Genomic DNA, 20094 nt, shown 5'->3' on the forward strand with positions numbered 1-20094 from the left:
TAAAGTAGTGAAATGATTGAGAATTCTGTCATTTTAATCAGCATAGCGTGGGCTATTGGAACCTTCACCAGCTAAAAATGACATCCCTTATTGACAGGTTGACTTTCACATTAACATCAATATGCAATTTATTTTTAAAATTAATTACTTAAAATCAATCCTAATGAGAAAAAATTCCAATTAACAAGAAACTTATATTTTAGATGTTAGACAATATACTATTTGCTCCCTACAGTGTTGGATAGGGATACACATACACATTTTAAGCCAGAAATTATCTTATGATTGAACTTTGACCAGTCCTTATCAGTTATTGCTACTGACAGGTGATTATCAGGCCACAATGTACAGACACATCACCACATATAGATAACATGTGTTACATATGATATAACATGAGTAAATGCATAACTTTCTCGTAACTTACTCGTACAGTATTGAACAGGACTTTCTTCATTTATTTCATAGCAGGTGAAGGACAACCAAACCTAATATACACCCAAGCCAGAAATATCCATAGAAGTGACCTAAGTCACATGATTCTCGTTTTAGTGGAATTTTACTGTGACGTGCCTATAACTTTCTTGTTACATTATATGCTTACAGCAACAAAACCACTTTAATTGACCTGCTAGGGCTTAGACAGTAAAATATGAAAAGGCCTTTATTACTCTACATATAGAAGGGAGATATTTCAGAGAATATTTTGTACTTGTTTGGTGCAGGGCCCATTCCTTTATCTAAACTTATAAGTAGGTAAAGGCTCAAAGTGAGATTTTTAATGGTCGCCTTTTACTAGTGATTTATTTTCATTAAAATGGGAGGCAGACTGTAATATGAACAATGGTGTATTACCGTATATATTTTATGGATGACTTGTAGTTATTCTTTCCAGTGTAGCCGTTGTCTGCTGTAAGAGCTTCCTGTGCGGAGATTAGATATGGTATGTGAGAATATACTAAAGTCTGCAGCTAATATAAAGATACGGTATCCTAGCACACATCAGCAAGGCTGAGTTTTCCTTTATACGTTAGCTGATAAAGATAACATATGTCAGACTAATGTCCTAGATGAAACCGACAATGTCATAGGGTTTACAGTCTTCGAATGAAAGGCCGTGTTCAGATTATGCAACAGAGATTCCTTTTTGCTTTCCTGACAGGCCACAAATAACAGGCCCGTGGTCTTGTGTGTCGTTGGTTTGCGAGGTCTGGTCCACATCTGTAGCTCCGGCAGTATTTTCTACTTTCATTGCCATTGTTTTTGCGATTTGTGGCTCATCCGTAGGAAATGGCAAAAAAAAAAAGTTCTTGTGCATAGGGCCTAAGGCTGTGTTCACACGGTATGTTTTTCAGATGCAGTTTTTAAAGCCAAAAGCAAGTGTGGATCATAATGGGTATGAACTTGTCATTCAGAGGTGCTATTTTTGCTCTTTTTTTCACTCCACTTCTATACGTCAAGTGTTTATGTGGATTTCTACAATTACACAGGCCCACTCTACCGGCAGCCATGTCACTCTGCGCAACCCTCCATGCCCATATGGCGTGGAGGCAGACGGAGTTGCTGTAAGAATCGCAAAATCTTGCACCTTGCAGAAAACTGTCATAGAAGCAGTGATTCTTATGGTATCTTATTTTACCATCTTTGCATTTTTCAGTATGTTTGGATTTGGAGTGCTGCTTCATTTTTGGAATTGGATATTTACATTTTGCTTCCTTCTCTCCCCGGCGCCGATGTATTGCAGTCGTACATCGTGTGAATGTAGCCTTGTGCTCCTTTTACACAAATGTATGGTACGCCAGAGCTGGATCCTGGGTGTAGCATGCATTCTCACCCCTTCCTTCTCCATATGGAGACATGCAGCTGGCCGTACATATGGCTAAAGATAGAGCATGTTCTATCCTCTTTCCAGATACACACGTTATGCTCACCATACCGTGCTGTGCACAATGCACTTCTATGGCGGCCATATGTTAGCTGCCGTTTGTATGGCTGGCATAAGGCCGCCATATAGGTGTGTGTTATAGGGGCTTAAATCCGTGTTATTATTGTGTGAATTATCTTCATATCTGCCAATATCTATTAGTAGCATAGTGTTACCAAAACTAACACAAAATTGGGGACCTTGGTAAAACTCTGTTCTATGATTGTCTGTAATGATGTGCTGGTTTAATTTTAATGGAAACCTATTTGATTTGATGCATTATGAAGCAAACATACCTTGAGAATGCTGTAGCTACACTGATGCAGGATCATATCTTGGTTAATCCCTGAGCTGAGTGGTTTTGCTGAAAAAACTATTGTAACATTCAGCACCTTTGGAAAGCTGGGTCAGACAGGCTGCCTAGATCAACATGAGCTGGATCACTCATATACAGCAGCTGGGGGATGGTGCAGCAATTGAATATTCTGCCTTCAGGCACAACCCAGAGACTACATCATCCTCTCCTGCAGAAAATAACGTACATGCTAGGAGAAGTGCTGAACCAGCCATAGTAGCGACAGATCATAATGTTATATCTGTTTTATCAGCAAAACCACTCGGCACAGGGATTAACCAAGATATGATCCTGCATCAGTGTAGCTACAGCAGTCTCAAGGTGTGTTTGCTTCATAATGCATCAAATCAAATGGTAGTTTCCTGTTAAATCATTTATTTAATAAGAAATACATGTAAGAGTTTTAGCATTTTTTTTGCATTTATCAGAGTTTCTTTAGTTCTCTAAAGAGAAGTAGTACTAGTGCAATGTACTAGTTTCTGGAAGCTTCCATCCTTTCCTGTAGTATTTGTAGACATGTTTCTATAGTAATCGGAAACAAGGTGTAAGACTTGTTGGGCCACTGATGTCTTTCACGCCATGGTTGCTATACACAGAAAGTATATCCACAGATAAGCTGGAGCCTGAGATCAATCACATCACCCTGGGGACATGTGCATAGTAGTTAAATGGTCCCAAGCTTTGTCATGTAATTTTACTGTGATCTACAAACGCATTTTGGATTTGTCCTGCAACAATGTTGTAAACTGTTAAGATGATGGCCTATCAGTTACTATTACTTCATTTTACTGCAGTAATAAATACTTTGCATCTACAAGGCACAATAGTCAAGCTCAGGCAAACTATCAAGCAGTTTTATAGTGTGTGTGATTATCAATAAACTGTATATTTTCAAAGTAATGAGCAATAACATATTAATTATACACTTTAACTATTAAGGTGCCATAGAATAGGGATTAAAGGAAAATAACACTTATCAATGGGTGAATCTGTGGTGATCATGGATATTGGGGCACATTTACTAAGGGTCCGCAGCCGCGAATCCGTCGGGTTTTTCCCGAATATTTCCGCTTTGCGCTGTATTTCACGGGATTGTGGCGCACGCGATCGATTTTTTTTGGCGCAATCGCGCCGACTTTCGCGCGACAGAAATCGGGGGGCCTGGCCACCGGACAACCCGAAGGATTCGGAAAAAAACGCAGAATTTAAAAAGCCGTTTGTGTCGCAAGATCAAGCACTCGCATACACCAGAAAAAAGCAGGTGAACTTCGGCGGACCTCGGCGCAGCAGCGACACCTGGTGAATATCGGTGCACGGACCTTAGTGAATCCCGGCAGAACCCGAATCAGCGTCGGAGAACCCGCCGCTGGATCGCGACTGGACCGGGTAAGTAATTGTGCCCCATTATCTTTATTAGTCCCAGGCGGGCCCCATTACAGAGGATAAATGCTGTTTTAAAGCCTATGCTGATTAGCCGGAGTGCCAGAGAAGACATATCAATCTTAGACACAGATACAATTGATACGCAGAATGGCACAGAACTCATTTGTCTGTGCCACATTGTACACTCTAGAAGACCCAGGCAGCATGTGATGACATAATCACACACAGAACCGCCGGGACCTGGGAGCAGAGCATATGGCAGCGGCAAAGGGGCAGGACGGTAACTGTGTATAAACTTTAGGCGCCACACTCCTCTGTCAACTCCACATAGATGAACGGATCAGCCAGCGCATGCATGATTGGCTGCTGCTGTCATCTCAGGTGCAACGGGGGTACAACAGACCCCCGTTCTCGTGATCCTTGGGGGTCGCACTACTGAGACCTCCTCCGCCACACATACATACCATTGCTCATTCACAGAGGGACTTTCAAGTTGCTATTTCTGGGGGTCTTTGTGATCAGACCCCTAGGAATCTCTAACTGATCTCCTTATCTGATTGACAGGGGACAAGATAGAATGGTGGGACTATCCCTTTAAGTAGGTGGTTTCAAGGACTTCAGTATTGAATGCTTATGCTTAGAATAGACTATCGTTATCAGATTATCGGGGTGTGACTTTTTGTTACATTTATAGCCTTTCTATTTATACATCATTTATTCTATAAGTAATTTAGATGTGTTAATAGTACTGACATTATTTATAATGACTTTCTTCATTCTGTCTGTCTAACTGTGAGTGCCAGCATGTCTTGTAAAGTGAAGCCTGCTTCCATACCACTGCACACTGTACGCGATTAACCTGTACAGAGGTAAAGTAGTTGTCACCCTGGGACTATGGTGAAAGCCCTCATGTCTATATTCATATACCCAAGGCCATTGACTAGTCAGTATTGTGTAATTACTAACGATTTTGTAACTGCAGCAGGGTTATCTCTGCACATGATGCTACAGGTGAGGCAGGTGTAGGCTGTACTTAGTAAAGAGGCGGGTGTCGGGAGTGATGATACTTGTTAAACAGGATTTTCCTATACTGGTCCTATCTCATTGTAAGTAGTTACACAGGACTGAGCACACTGGTGTTCATTTGCACTGGAGACATGGAAGAGCACAACGTGTCGGTCGTCCTTCTGCAGGAATATGATTTTGAAAAAAGATTTGATGACCAAGAAGCCATCCAATGGATGCAGCAGAACTGGTGAGTGATGGCCAGGATGGTTCACAATTATTTTATCCATATGCAAAAAACCTTTTAAAGTTTATTTTTAAGGACATAACTTTAGTCATTCATACATTCTTTTTTCTGTATTCAATGTAGATCTGACCATGTAAACCATCAGAATCTCATATTGTATGGAACAGTGTTTCCCTTTTAGAACTACTACAGCTTATATCCTACATTTTTCTTTGTGTTCTGTAAACTAACTTCCCTTACTAGACCACAATTCTGAGCCTACCCATTGGATGGATTAAGCATTGGTAAAAAAAATATATATATATATATATATATATATATATATATATATATATATATATATATATAATATATATATATATATTATACCCTACTACCTCTACTATCCACCTAATATTCAGTTGCTGATTTCTTCTGCACCATTGATTGAGAATGGCATGGACAAGCTTACACTGGCAAGTGACGTCACCAGCCATGCCTTTCCAATCTTTTCACTTATTCCGGATACCTGCTCAGTGTGATGAAGCATCGCAGTCACTGTGTCCCGCCAACTGTCCAACTTTTGACCATAGTCATTGTAATAACCTGAGTTGCCCACTCAGTTTCAGAACTCTCATAAAAGTGACCGTAGAGCACCATGTGTGCCCACCAATCTCCTCATAATGAGTGGTTGATTCATCTCACTCTGTGTCCCACCTACTGTCCAACTTTACTCCATAGTCGTTGCCCACCAATTTCATAATGGCTATGATATAGTGATATAGGGGTCAAGCAACGTCCATCCTCAAAATAGGTGCAGGTCCCAGAGATGGAACGTTTAGTGGCCATATATTGCATTCAGTAGTTTTATTTGCTTTCTTGCTGGGTGATGAGGTCACCAAAGAATATAATCTACATTTGTAGAGTCATAAATGGTAATAAATGTTGTTACTTATACAATATATCTACACTATATATTAAAGGTGCCTTGAATAGTTGGCTAATTATTCTAGTAGGAGTGGTTATAATGACCACAATAGTCGGTATCAATCCATTCCAAGATATGATATGAAAAGAGTAAAAGTTGCCCATAGCGAGATGGACCCACAAAAAAAAAATACATTTGCTGTATTGTTCATGCTTTAAAAACTTGCATTACACAGTCACAATGCAGAAGTCATAAGAAAATTATGGGTGTGTAAAGAAGGGTCATTAACTACAAAGGACAAGGATCAGGACTAAGGCTGAATCAATCCAACACTCCAACCATTTTTTGTTATACATATTAATGATACATTAATGTATGTATCAAGGGGTTTATTTATATGTATGCTTTTAATGTATAGAAATATATATATTTAACAATTCCTTGGTCTGTTTCTATCTGCACCTGATCGTGGTGAAAGTGTCTTCATCTCTATGAGTTATGTTAGAAAGGCTCTTGTACTCCTTAAAGGACATCTACCACCTGCATGAAGGATTGTAAACCAAGCACACTTACAAATTGGTGTATTAGCCCTCCGACAGGATCCGACTCTTCTTTAAGCTTCCTATGTCCTTGTTCTAAAAAAGGAACCTGTCACTGCTGTTTGCAAAAATTTATTCTTGAGCAGTATCACATAGAGCCCTCATAGCATAAGGCACCCTTTTTTTACCAAAAAATAATCTTTGCTCTCAAAAGGATAAAATGAACTTTGGATACCAGGAAGAGAATCCAGCGAGTCGAAGTGGGCGGAGTACATACACTCGAGTCGGGCGGCTTGCTCTCCCCTCCATATGAAATTCACACCTTCTTCCCCTAAGTCATCCACTTCCAGCTGTTATGCGCAGTGAGCATCGGAGAGGTTGGTGTACTCTACCAGCCGGCTCACTAAGCATGTGCGCCTTCCTGCTTAGCTTTGCTTGCACAGTGAGCCGGCCAGCAGAGTACACCACTGCTATGACTTCACTGCACATGACAGCCGTAGGCAGCTTATGCACAGCGTAATTCGACCAGACAGCCAGAGGTGTACTAAACCCACTTCGACTCGCTGAATTCTCTGCCTGGATACCAGTTCATTTTATCCTTTTGTGAGATTTTGATAAGGTGAAAAAAGGGTTCCCTTATGCTATAAGGGCTCTATGGGAACCTGTCCAAGTCTAAACTGAAGTGATGGGTTCCCTTTAAAAAAATGGCTTTAAGAATCACCCTGAGGGGCTCCAGGCTTCATTAACATGTATAGAGCCTGAAAACCCTCAGGCTAATTTGCATAATTTAAAAAGCCTTTTTTGTTAAAAAAAAAAAAAAAAACAGGAACTAAGAAGCTAAAAGAAGAGCAGATCCCTCCAAAGGGGGCACACACCAGTATGTCAGTGTGCTTGGTTTACTATCCTTCGTCCTGGTGATAGATCTTTAATATCTGTATATTTAGAGAACTTCCCAAAAGCGCAAATGCAGCCTGACTGGCAATACTTGGAGGGAGGTTGTACAATCCTATGCCCGTGTAAGCAAGTTATACACTCTGCCTCTCAATGAATAGAATATATAAATGATTGTAAAACTATACATGAGTTGTCTCCATTCTGTGAATACATAGCTCGTGAGGTACTATGACTCCTAATATGTACAATGCTAGGATTTGTAGTTTCTCTACACCTAGAGGCTTCTCACATACATCAAAAAATTAGCATTTATTTCATTTAAATTAAATGTAAGAAACCTTGCAGCCTTCTCTAACATTACATGACAGCAGCATCAAAGACAGTGAGAGTTTTCAGGAATTCCTTACTGTCACATTCCGCACACGCCCATAGTGCAGCGAAGGTTCTAGAATATTCCGAAGAAAATGTGTTTCCGGGTACAAAGGTCTCCTCTACTATGTAATACTAAATCTGATTCTCAGTCTAATTTGCCTAATGTAACTCAGCAGCAGTGTATATACCAGGATGGCCAGGATTGTTTAGACTTTTCGTTGGAGGAGAATTTTTTTTTTTGCCTTAATTGAAACAAATAAGCATTTTGCCCATAAGAAAAAATATTTGATTACATCCGTGGTCTTTAAAACACAGATTGAGGGAATTTCTTAAAACTGGCTGTTTAAAATAATAAAAAAATAAAAACTAAGAGTCTCCGGCTAGGTCAGACGTGTTCAGATGAGGTTTGACATGGTGGAGATTATTGACATAGACTCCGATGGTTTTCTGGCGGAGACTACAGTAAATGTGGTGGGACGGGGCGTGTACGCCAGTGACTGCCCCCAGACCACCCCTTTCTCAGCCCTGGTTCTCCGCACCTTCACACTGCATCACATCCCAAAGTAGCGGGTGGGGAGGAAAACATCCCAAACTGGCTGGGAAGGGAAGATTTATGTGCCAGAAAACTGTCAAGGAAAAAATAATAAATCTCCCCCAATATTTTATGTGACTGGTGAGGGTACAGTCCTAGTCTATCTTCAGGTTCACAGACTTTGAATGGAGCAATGCCATGCATGTGCAACCATTAGAATACATGAGAGCTGCATTGTATTCACATAATGTGGACAGGGTTTTTCAAGAGGAGAGACACAAGTGTCTATAAACAGCCTGACTGTTGTGCTGGAAACGCCACCTACCTTACAGAAAGCCAAACATTTCTAGTTCAGCATTTAAGCACGGTGGCTCAGTGGTTAGCACTACAGCCTTGCAGTGCAGGTGTCCTGGGTTCACGTCCCATCCAGGTCTACATCTCCAAAGAGTTTGTATGTTCTCTCCGTATTTGCTTGGATGTCTTCCGGGTCTTCCGGTTTCCTCCCACACTCAAAAAGGTAGGTTGATTAGATTGTGAGCCCCATGGGGACTGGAACTGATCTGGCAAGCTTTGTGCAGCGCTGCGTAATCTGTGTGCGCTATATAAATAAAGGAATTCTTATTATTAGGGCCGATGCACACATTATATGAATGGCAGTACTGAATGCAATACTTTTTAATGGTTCTGTTCCCACGGGCGTTATTGTAATGGACTGTGCAACTGATTTGTTAGAAAGTAGCGCGTGTCCTAGTCAGAACCATTGCTCATTTTGGCCATGCTCATGTGCGGGTTACTTAGCTCAATTGAAACCTGGGATGACCACCAGACTTATGAGCCCAGTGAGACCCTACTTTTCTTAGGGTGATGCCACACATGGCGTTTTGGATCTGTTTTTAAGTGTCCGTTATAAAACGCATCCGTTTTTTAACAAGTTTAACCAATTATGTGTTTTTCAACTGATTGCTCAAAAACGTGTTCAAAGCGCCATGTGTAACATCGCCCTTAGGTATAGTTAATAATACCCTACATGTCTTAGGTATAGTAATACATTAGGTTACACACCAGTAGACCATAGTGTATCAGATGGAAACAGTAGTAGTTTCCAGTGACAATGTACACAGTATGATATTTGCGACACCGTGACATATGATCTTGCTAGTAGCAAAAAAAAAAAAAGCTCTGGTCAATCCTACCAGGTCATACACTTCAGTGAGCCCAAAAATATCTGGGAATTGTTTTGTTTAATCAAACACAATTGTCTATACCAGCCTGAAGCCATTTTCCTAATTATACAGAAATGCAAATTCCCGTAGAGCAACGCAAGGTGGTTTTTCCTAGGTGTTCCTTTCTTCATCTGATAAATGCAGCACCTATGACCTGCTCTCACACCCACTGATCAACTTATCTGTAGTTTTCCTGTGGTCTCATAATTGAGCCTTCTCATGAACACTCCCGTGTGACTAACAGGTTTCTCTCTCTGTATATATTTTTGATAAATCTATAATTGGTTATCTGAAGATAAGTCATCTGTTAACATTGTAATTCTGTATACATACTCAGTGCACTTATTCCAGGTAAATAAGATGGATGTGTAATATTACATATTATATAAAGTACATACAGTTCCACGTGTTTCCTGCACATAAAATGATTCAACAGGGCACCAAATTATGGATCAATGCCTTAGACCTCATCTATTCATCTAATATACTTTATTCTAGAAATATTGCAAAATAAAATGTCCAGCTCACTAGTATTTTGGGAGCAGTGTGTGCTGTAGATCCCCCTCGGGCCGGAGTCAGAAATACAACAAAAAAGCAGATTGATCAAGCACCAAAACCCTCCTGTTATTAAAAAAGTTTTGTCTTCAGGCATTATTTAAAAAATTCCAATCAATGCATAAGACATATCCAGCACAGGTACAGGTAACCTCATATAACCTATGCAAACGCTTGGTGCTGGATGAATCTGCTATTTTATATTGTAGAAATATGTTCCCATGTCCTTCTTTTTCCTTTGCTTTTTTTAATTGGTTTCCGCAATTCAGCTTTCTGGCCCCTACCCCCCCCCCCCCCTTCCTCAATACTCAGAGATAACCTGGTAAAGCCTGTAATGATTTAACTCTTTTTCCCTGGATAGTCTATTTTTCTTTTTTATATATTTCTTACATAGCTGAACCATTAAGGGATATGTGCTCTTGTTATGGAAGGAGTTATACATTAGCCTCCTTATCTGTCAGAAGTGGACAGAGCATTATTTTCTGAAAAGAAAAAAAATAGCTTCAAAGCTTTACTTTTAAGGCTGCGGACACATGTTCAGTTTTTCAGATGCATATTTTGACGCCAAAACCAGGAGGGGAGTGAAAATAGAGGAGGAACAGCGCTTAGTGAGTAGTCTGCACCCATTATGATCCACACCTGCTTTTGGCTTCAAAAACTGAATCTGAAAAACTGAACATGGGGTTGCAGCCTAAATAATGCTGCAGCCTAAATAATGCTGCAGCCACACATTAACTTTTCCAGATGCAGTTTTTGAAGCCAAAAGCAGGTGTGGAGCACAATAGATGAAAACATATCAGCAGTGGCCTAACTTGAATATGCAGGGCCCCAGTGAAAAGTCTGTGCCAGACCCCCTGACTATAATGTATGTTTTATAGTACTAGTCTTTTCATATGGGAAAGTGACACCTTATGGGCTCCTGGGCCGGGTTGCGATTGCACACTCTGCACCCCCTCAAGTTACGCCCCTGCATATCAGTGAGAGAAGCTGCTCCTCTATTTTTCACTCCACTCTTGGTTTGGACATCAAAAACTGCATCTGAAAAACTAACCATATGAACGAACCCTCAGAGTTTGTCCCAAAGTCCAGTAAAGAAACGAACCATGATCCAGCATCGGTGAAAAACTGGGCCTTACTTTATTTTTCAAATGTGCAAAGTCACAAATGTCCCAAAGTCACCGCTTTTTATCTATCCACAGGATAAGTGATTCATTTTGATGATTGTTGGTTCTTCCGCTGACGCCACACATAATCCCAAGAATGGGGGTCTCATGTCCACTGTCATACTGCTGCTCCACTCAATATTTTAAAGAGTGGGGTAGATATTGGGGTTTGTAGGGAAGATTTTTCACCCATCTAACAGCATTTTTTCATGGAGTAGGTTCAACATAAACTGCAGTCGCATCTGCTGAAGATGAATATGCCCCGTTTTATAACGACCTTTGACGTCTGGTGCACTTTAATTGCACTTTAATATTGATATGTTGCGGTCATGAGTTTTAGTCTCAACCTTTCTAACCAATCTGTTCTCATTACAGGAGTAAGTCCTTCTTTTTCTCCCTTCTGTATGCTGCTCTGATATTTGGAGGCCAGCACGTCATGAAGAAAAGGAAAGGGTTTGAATTGCGAAGACCTTTGATGCTTTGGTCCTTAATACTTGCGATATTCAGGTGAGTTTTTTTTTTTTTGGGGGGGGGAGGGGATATTGTTATGCAGAATTATCAACGGTAATACGGTTTATTTATGATGATCTTTGCTAATATTTATTAGCTGATATAATATCTGCATCTAGTGCAATTCCCTGATAATGCTCCTTGTATCACAATCACTACTACTCTTGTACAGTTTATGGCCTATGCATGGAGATAAGCAATGCTTGTAGAGTTCAATGAAATATTCCAAGATTTTTCTTTCTATTGGATTTTTTAAATGAAATCTGACAGAGAAAACATTCATATAAAATTGAAGTTATACAGGTGAACGGTAAAGCTCTATTAAGTCTACTGCAAGTCATGGTCGCATAGTTCTTGTGTTATTTGATTATGGAGTACTGTTGTGTATTATGAATGTCCTGTTTGCTGCAGACTATGGAAACCCTTTTTGTGTCACACAACCCATTGTTTTACAATACCACGCTCAGTAAATTATTCAATGGTATTGTCTGTCCTATAATACAGCATATGTTCATTTACTGCAATGTAGACAATATCCCAAAAGTAATAAACGATCACTAGTAACTATTTAACCAATTTTATTTGACACTTTTAGCCATATAAGCAACTCAAAGAAGTATAAATCATAACATTGTCGCAGTTGTCGGAGGATTAGGAAAAATTTGAGGCACAAATCCTATTGAATTGTATTGATCAAAATTTATAGGATGTGCCATAAGCTGCTGGTCTCACCAATCAATAGCAGAGCATGGATATTCTGGTTTTCTGCTGTCACATGCTGACTAATGTCATGAAAATCTGTGGTTGGTTCAGTGATATGACTTTTACATTTTATATCCCGTTTGCAGTATTATTGGGGCAATTCGCACCGGCTGGTACATGGGTAACATACTCCTCTCCAATGGTTTCAAGCAATCAGTCTGTGACCGTGGATTTTATAATGCGCCTGTAAGCAAGTTTTGGGCATATGCCTTCGTCGTCAGTAAAGTTCCTGAACTTGGTAAGTTCATGGCTTTAAGATCAGTGTTTGACTTTTTTTTTTAAATCATGCGTTTCATGAGTCAGGCTGAACTCGGTGGAACCATCTCTCCAGGGCAAAAGCTTTTATACTGGTGACTATACAGCATTCCCAATTCCCTATTCAGAGGCTGTGTACCATATGCACTATACATAGGGGTTACCCAGTCAACTAGACCACATTCCACCTTCAGATAAGTTGGGTAAGAGAGGAATGTTACATAATCATAGCAGTCATAAAGGTCATCATCAACTTCAGCGAAGTAAAAACAGTTCAGACTTTTAAAGATATGGTAAAAAGATATATGTAAAAATGTCTCCGTTCTTAAGATGGGAACTGATATGTCATTGGTGCCTATAGAGGAGACCAGCTTTTGAGGAATGTAGAAGAACCAGTTGAGACCATTGTTACCATGAATACTGGCATTGATCTGGATTGTAATGAAGCAAAAAGGACTTATCTTTCTCTATGGTAATGGGACTTTGTAGTAACTATCTTATAGATCATTGTGATCCTCCAAATTATAGGAACTCTATAACTGGTCATGTTTTTAGTTTGGGCCGAATATATATATACAGTATATTATTATTTCTAAAGCACCATTAATTCCATGGTGCTGTACAAGTAGTAAGGGGTTCACATATATAACATTAAGACACGTACAAATACAAAAGTACAGTGATAAGGAGACAAGTGGAAGGAGGACCCTGCCCGTGAGGGCTCACAATTTATATGGGAGGATAGATGGAGACTTGAGGTGAGGGAGCAGTGCAGGTAATGTGTGTTGTAGGTGATCCTGAACAGGTGGGTTTTCAGATTACATATGAAGGTTTGGAACGTGGGGGACAGTCTGATACATTTTGGTAGAGAGTTCCAAAGTATGGGAGATGCACGGGATAAGTGCTGGATACGGTTATGAGAAGAGTGGGTGGTAATAAAATAAAGCTGAAGGTCCTATGAGGAAGGGAGATTGTGTGGCACGGTAATGGCTGATTAGTTCATAGATATATGGAGGGGACAGGTTGTGGAGGCTTTGTAAGTCATGGTTAGTATTTTAAATTGAATTTGCTGTGCAATGGGTAAGTAGTGGAGAGACTGGCAGAGAGGAGAGGCAGAGGAGAATCGAGGATACAGATGGATTAGCCGGACAGCAGAGTTTAGGATGGATTGGAGAGGTGTCAGAGAGTTTGCCGGGAGACCACAGAGAAGGGTGTTGCAGTAGTCCAAGCGAGAGATAAGGGCATGGACTAGTAATTTTGTAGACTCTGGATTGAGGAAGGGTTGGTTGTGAGATATGTTCTTGAGATGGAGACGGCAGGTTGTAGTAAGGGACTGGATGTGAGGCTTAAAGGATAAGACAAAGTCATAGATCACTCCAAGGCAGCAGACTTTACGGACTGAAGAGGGTGTGGAGCCATGAATTGTGGCAGTTAGGTCAGCTGAGAGGGATGTGAAAGGTGGAAGAAAAGACTGTGTGCGTTTTTTTTATCCATGTTAAGTTTTAGAAAACCATATATGAAATATATTGTCTCATGCCATGTAAGTTTGGTGTGTTTTCTGTTTGTTGAATGAGTTGCAGATACAGAACTTGACTTGGCTTCCAAAGACTATTCCATTTTGCATAAATTATAATATTTTAGCTGTTCATAGGAGATCTTAATCCAATGTAGGACAACTGTCCGGCTATTTAAGTTGCACAATTGTTCAACTCATTGACTGACATTTCTGTATATGTGATATGGTGCAGTAGTCAAGCACTGGTCAGGACTAAGTTAACATGTATAGTATATATAAATTGTCCATTGTATGGCATTTATAATCTTCCCAGTTGTATTTCATTTGAAATCTACCTTGGTAAATGACTGCTCACTTATTAAAGGGTCTGGCCAGAATTTATTGATGGCCTCTCCTTCTATTGGCTCATACTTTTTTAACTGACACACGGCCCCGGTACTAATCATCTGTAAACTTAAGGACCCCAAGCCAAAAACAGTTAGTTCCATGTCCTTGTTATGGCTGGAAGGCACTAAAAGGGAATGGGGACACAGAGCCAACTACCTCTATCTCCAAATCCCTGTTTACGGAGCGCCCCAATTGTGGGTGCCAGCCCCCACGTTGATGGCTTACCCTGAGGGTAAACCATCAATAGGAAAATCCTGGCCGAAACCTTTAAACTGGATTTACAATGACAGTTACCACACAAGTATCAGATTTATTGAATGGGGCGATCCACATGCACATTCATGACATTTAATACTAAGAAGTTGTCTTGAATTCCGTCAGATTTGTGAATACATCCTAACTCTTAATCTGAACACAAGCTGCATTATCGCCAGATATAAGTAGTGATCATGATTACATTACACAATGATAGAGGCTTCTCTAGGTAATTATGTAAATGAAAGGTCACTATTGTTAAAGCACTGCTGTTGTTTGAGCTTGTAATACTATACTCTATATGTTGCTTGACTACATAGACTCTCATAGTATATAACCCGATTTGTAACTACCCTTATTGTTTAAAGAGACTTTTCTGGTCAGTCAGTCTTACTTCCTATATGAGTACATATTGGTGCCTGCATGCTTCACCTTATTTAGCTGTATTGCAATTAATTCTCTCTCTTTTTACAGGTGACACTTTGTTCATTGTCCTGCGCAAGCAGAAGCTAATATTCCTTCACTGGTATCATCACATTACAGTGCTGCTCTACACCTGGTTTACATATAAAGATACCGTAGCAGGAGGAGGTTGGTTCATGACAATGAACTACACTGTCCACGCCTTTATGTATTCCTATTATACACTACGAGCTGCAAAAATTCAGGTGCCACGTCCGTGTGCCATGTTCATCACAATCACCCAGATCTTGCAGATGCTGATGGGCATGATAGTCAATGTCCTGGTCTACAGATGGATGCAAAGTGGGACATGCTCAAGTACTCCGGAGAACATTTTCTGGTCAACCCTGATGTACACAAGTTATCTCATCCTTTTCTGTAGCTTCTTTTATAATTCCTACATGAGAACCCCAACAAAGAGGAAGGAAGATTAACCTTAAATACAATCCTTTCTTACCGGCGAACATTTCTTATAGTAAATTGTGACTAGGGTCTATGTATTATATTAATGAGTAATGTAGTATATAACATTTGTTACATGTCTCTTGCCAATATTGCCCTCAACTGAGGTTATTTGTAACCAGCAGACTGGTGTACAGTGTACATACTCCAGACAGGTCCATATATTCTACCTGGATACATCCTCTCAATCTTATTCCCTTGTGTGACAGATACAGGTCCAAAATATCTCATATATAGGTATAAAGAATTAAAGGGAGTCTGGTTTCTTGATATGTAAAGTGCAGCCTCCTGTCTTTTACCTCACCAGCCAGAGATTTCTGACCATAAAATGGCCGCAGATGGAGGGTCATGTGATCTCTATCTGTCCATGAACAATCACCTGAATAGTATTCATGAATATAAGGTTAAGGTCCGGGCAGGGAGATAGACATGGATAGAGATCACATGACCCTCCATCTGCGGCCATTTTATGGACAGGAATGTGTGGCTGATGAGGTAAATGACAGGAAGCTTCACTTTACATTTTAAGAAAGCTGTATATTGGTAAATTAAGTAATATCATCCCCCTTCCACACACATTACAAAAAACATGAGGTAAACCCGCTTCAGGTGACTCTACATCCATCAGACATGAGCACAGAGGGCATAGATGTGGGGACCTACTTTGACTAGTATGATATATATAGAAATTGAACACTGATACAAAAATACAAGAATAGAATAGCATATTTGAAAGAGGGAGTTACACACAAGTCAACGATTATACTAATGTCCTTGAGATGTTAGGGACCACCTAATGGAGAGCTTGTGTTATATTTGTATGCACACAAATACAGTGGGGGAGATTGATCAGAAGTGTCTGAAAGCAGAACTGTTCTAGTTGCCCATGGCAACCAATCAGAGCTCGACTTTAATTTTTCCACAGCTGTTTATAAAATCAAAGCTGAGCTCTGATTGGTTTCCATGGGCAACTAGAACAGTTTTACCTCGGACACTTCTAATAAATCTCCCCCGGTGACTCTCTAATTTGTTCAAATCATTTGGGCTTTGTGCACAAGACAGACTGTACAGGGCATATTCACAGAGTTATAGCTATGTGCAATTCCCAAGACCTAAAATTACAATTGATAACGGGCAATCTCCAAAATTTAATAATTTATTATTGAATATGCAATATAGAATAGACCATGACTTGAGCAGTATTACTGTACTATGTAATGAATGAGAAAAACATCCTTTACTTATACTGACAATCTATTTTTATGAAGATGGTTTTATGTTTTTCACTTTTTTTGCTAATAGTTACTGAAAAATAACAATATTATACAACAATATTGCTCCTGTACTGGTAATGCTGCTGCTATATGATACTATAAAATGGAAGCATAGCTTATAACTTCTGGCAATACATCTACCATGTCCTCCTAAACATCACAAGCCAATGAGACACAAAATACCATTGTGGCACTATAACAGCACTGCTTTTTGATTCTCTAAACCTGTGGTCCACAACCTTTAATTGCCCAGGGACCGGCTGTAAACATAAATTTTCTCCAGGGACCGGTGGGTAGGGGGATGTGGTCTGGTGTCATAGTCAAATATGTATGTTTGCATGCCCCATAACTCGCTGTGTGCCTAGCGAATATTGCCTATTTCCTGAAAAAGCGCCCCCCACTTAATTGTCCACTTTCCTGCAGCATGCCCCCCTCCCGTGCCCCCTTTCCTCTAGATAACTCCCCCCCCCTCCTTCCAATGTCCCCTTTTAAGAGCTGAACTCTGTTAAGAAAAAAAAATCTAATTCTCGCCTTCCTCTTCCCTTGCAGCAGTCTTCTCTTCCTTCACTTTTCTTTCACATTAGTGCATGACTCTATTGTCAGGAGACACGATGTAATGACATTATCACACACGCCAAAAGAGCAGCACATTAATGTGGAAATAAAGTAAAGGAAGAGAAGACTTCTGCTAGGGAACAGGGGAGGTGAGTATTGTTTTTTTTTTTGTTTTCACAGAGATCGGCCTGCTGGTTGGGGAACACTGCTCTAAACTACAACATTTGTACCCTGATAAATCACAGCATTGAGAATAAGACTCCTGTGAACACACAAAAGCATTGGCTCCACTGATTTTGGTCGTCAGTTGGCTATGGGGGTGTTCCAGCTCTTGCTTGACAGATGATGTTGGGATAATTGTATTTGGGTCTCACCCCAGTTATTTATTTCTGTGCTAAACATACTGATGATATCTGTTTCAGTCACCTCTGTTCCTACAGTGTTTGAAGAATGTGTTTTGTAGACTTATAGAGAACAGTAATTTATTGCAAATGTGTATAATGTGCTTCATATAATAATATTCATGAAATTTGTTAATCATAGGTGTATTTATTTCAGTGTTAAATACTAAATGGTGCCTTTGTCAAGTGGACTACACTCGTTTAATTTATAAAGTCAAGGGATTGTCTTTTCCTTAATGGATCTGCCATCCAGTCCTCTGCAAGCAGCAGGTACCCACCAGTAGGGGATTCTTCTGAAGACATAATGCCCTGTATAAAACCGCCCCTTTAAGTCTTCATTTTTTTTGACAAGCAAAAACACATTTACTGCACTCACACTTAACACACTACTTGCAAAATGGTTTAAAACCACAGAGCAGACATCTTGAAGTAAAATACAATGATCTATAATATATGGCATACACAGAATTGGATCATGTCACTAGAGAACATACAGAATATATGTGAAACGTTTCAGTTTGCTACTTACCACCATTGTAAGCGACAATTCTAGAATGAAGAAATGGGTTCTATCATGAATGATCAACGTCCTGTATCGCAGTGTTGTGAATTGTCCCATTTTCTGATAAGGAAATATGAATTTGATAAGGTTCTTTTTTTTCATGTAAATTGTATATATAGACGGAATATATTTTTTATTGGAAATTAGTACACAAATGTTGTACAATAACACGGCATTTACATTTGTAACATTAAAATAAAGGATTTTCTTTATACAATACAGTTATATGTAAGGTCTGATCATTTTATAATAAGAGGTGGGTCAAAATAAATTGGTTTCTCATTGCATTGGGGCTTATTCACATGACCGTCTGGGGGACTTTTATGCAGCCGGATAAATGTCCCCATAGATCATAGTATCATAGATAGATACATCTTTGTGAATGTACCCTTAGGCTGGCGCCACACGTAGCGCTTTGTCTGCGCTTGCAAACGCAGACAAAGTCGCGCCCACCGGGGTGGGCCTCGGCCCGATCGCATTGGCGTTTCTATGGAAACTCCTGTGATCGGGAACGAGCCGCCGGTGTTTCGCGTTAAATTAGAAACGCCGATGCGATCGGGCCGAGGCCCGCCCCGGTGGGCGCGACTTTGTTTGCGTTTGCAAGCGCATTCAAAGCGCTACGTGTAGCGCCAGCCTTAGTCTGAACACAGCCCAAGAACTCTCCCTTTCCTACCTTGTACTTACAATTTCCCAACTTACACCACCTACATGCCAAGTGGGCATGGAGGGATGTTTCATGGGGCTTGCCAGACTGTATAGTGAGCTAGGGGGTCGTTCCCATCCCCACGATGGCACAACAACTATACATTGGGGCACATTTACTAAGGGTCCGAACAGCGAATTTTTCCTGGGTTTCGCAATTTTTTTGCCGCACATCGACGCCGGCTTGCATGCAACACAAATGGGGGGGCGTGGACGTTGGACAACCAGACTAATTCGGACAAACCGCGGAATTTCACAATGAAATTGTGTCGCAAGATCAGCACTCACATGCACCGGGAAGAAGAAGATGAACTCCGGCGGACCTCAGCAGGACAAGAGACACATGCAGGAAATTGTCGGACAACGCACAGTGGGGATCACGACGGGACGGGTGTCTGTACATGGCGTAGGTTATACTACAATTCTATGTCAGGCAGGACATGGCATAGAATTGTCAGGTCGCGTGGCTGGTTGTTTGATACATCAAAAAAAGGAGCCTCTTCATATAAACGCTGGGTCAGGTGGGGTAGGGATAACATAAAGCTGTTGATGATGTGTGTTCTTACAATGAAAAAGGTTTCGAAATTTAATAAGATTGCAATGGGACCTCAGTATTCATGAGAAAGCTCTCACTTATATCTTTCATATCTCCTACAAAAGCAATTTCAGTCAATCCAAAGTTCCTGCATGATTTTCCGGACGTTTCCAGTATACTAACCTCTCCTGAATTGCAGAGTGCCACACCTGACAAGTAGACGGACACAGCCTTATGCTGATACCTTCCACCTCCTTAGTAAGAAACAGGTTATACTTGATGTGTGTGTAATGTGATATGAACTAAAGGAGGGAAAAGTAACAAGTGTGAGAAAAGTAAAATATGTCCATTATTCAA

The 20094-nt window shown here is 40.3% G+C and overlaps 1 protein-coding gene and 1 long non-coding RNA gene across 2 annotated transcripts; one reads left to right on the forward strand and one right to left on the reverse strand.

Annotated features, from left to right (window-relative positions):
- The first annotated feature begins 4746 nt into the window (after window positions 1-4746).
- On the forward strand, window positions 4747-18694 carry ELOVL3 (ELOVL fatty acid elongase 3). Its single transcript, XM_072129912.1, has 4 exons — window positions 4747-4917; window positions 11475-11606; window positions 12458-12609; window positions 15259-18694. Exons 1-4 carry the CDS (start codon window positions 4820-4822, stop codon window positions 15678-15680), a joined length of 804 nt encoding a protein of 267 aa, XP_071986013.1. The 5' UTR covers window positions 4747-4819; the 3' UTR covers window positions 15681-18694.
- Window positions 15525-20016, reverse strand: LOC140105812 (uncharacterized). The gene is made up of 3 exons (XR_011850639.1): window positions 19921-20016; window positions 18468-18560; window positions 15525-15643 (listed from the first exon to the last, which is right to left on the reverse strand). It is a non-coding gene; the product is annotated as an uncharacterized lncRNA (long non-coding RNA).
- Between the last annotated feature and the right edge of the window lie 78 nt (window positions 20017-20094).

This window comes from Engystomops pustulosus, chromosome 11 (genome assembly GCF_040894005.1).
Source record: "Engystomops pustulosus chromosome 11, aEngPut4.maternal, whole genome shotgun sequence".
Classification (NCBI taxonomy): Eukaryota; Metazoa; Chordata; class Amphibia; order Anura; family Leptodactylidae; genus Engystomops; species Engystomops pustulosus.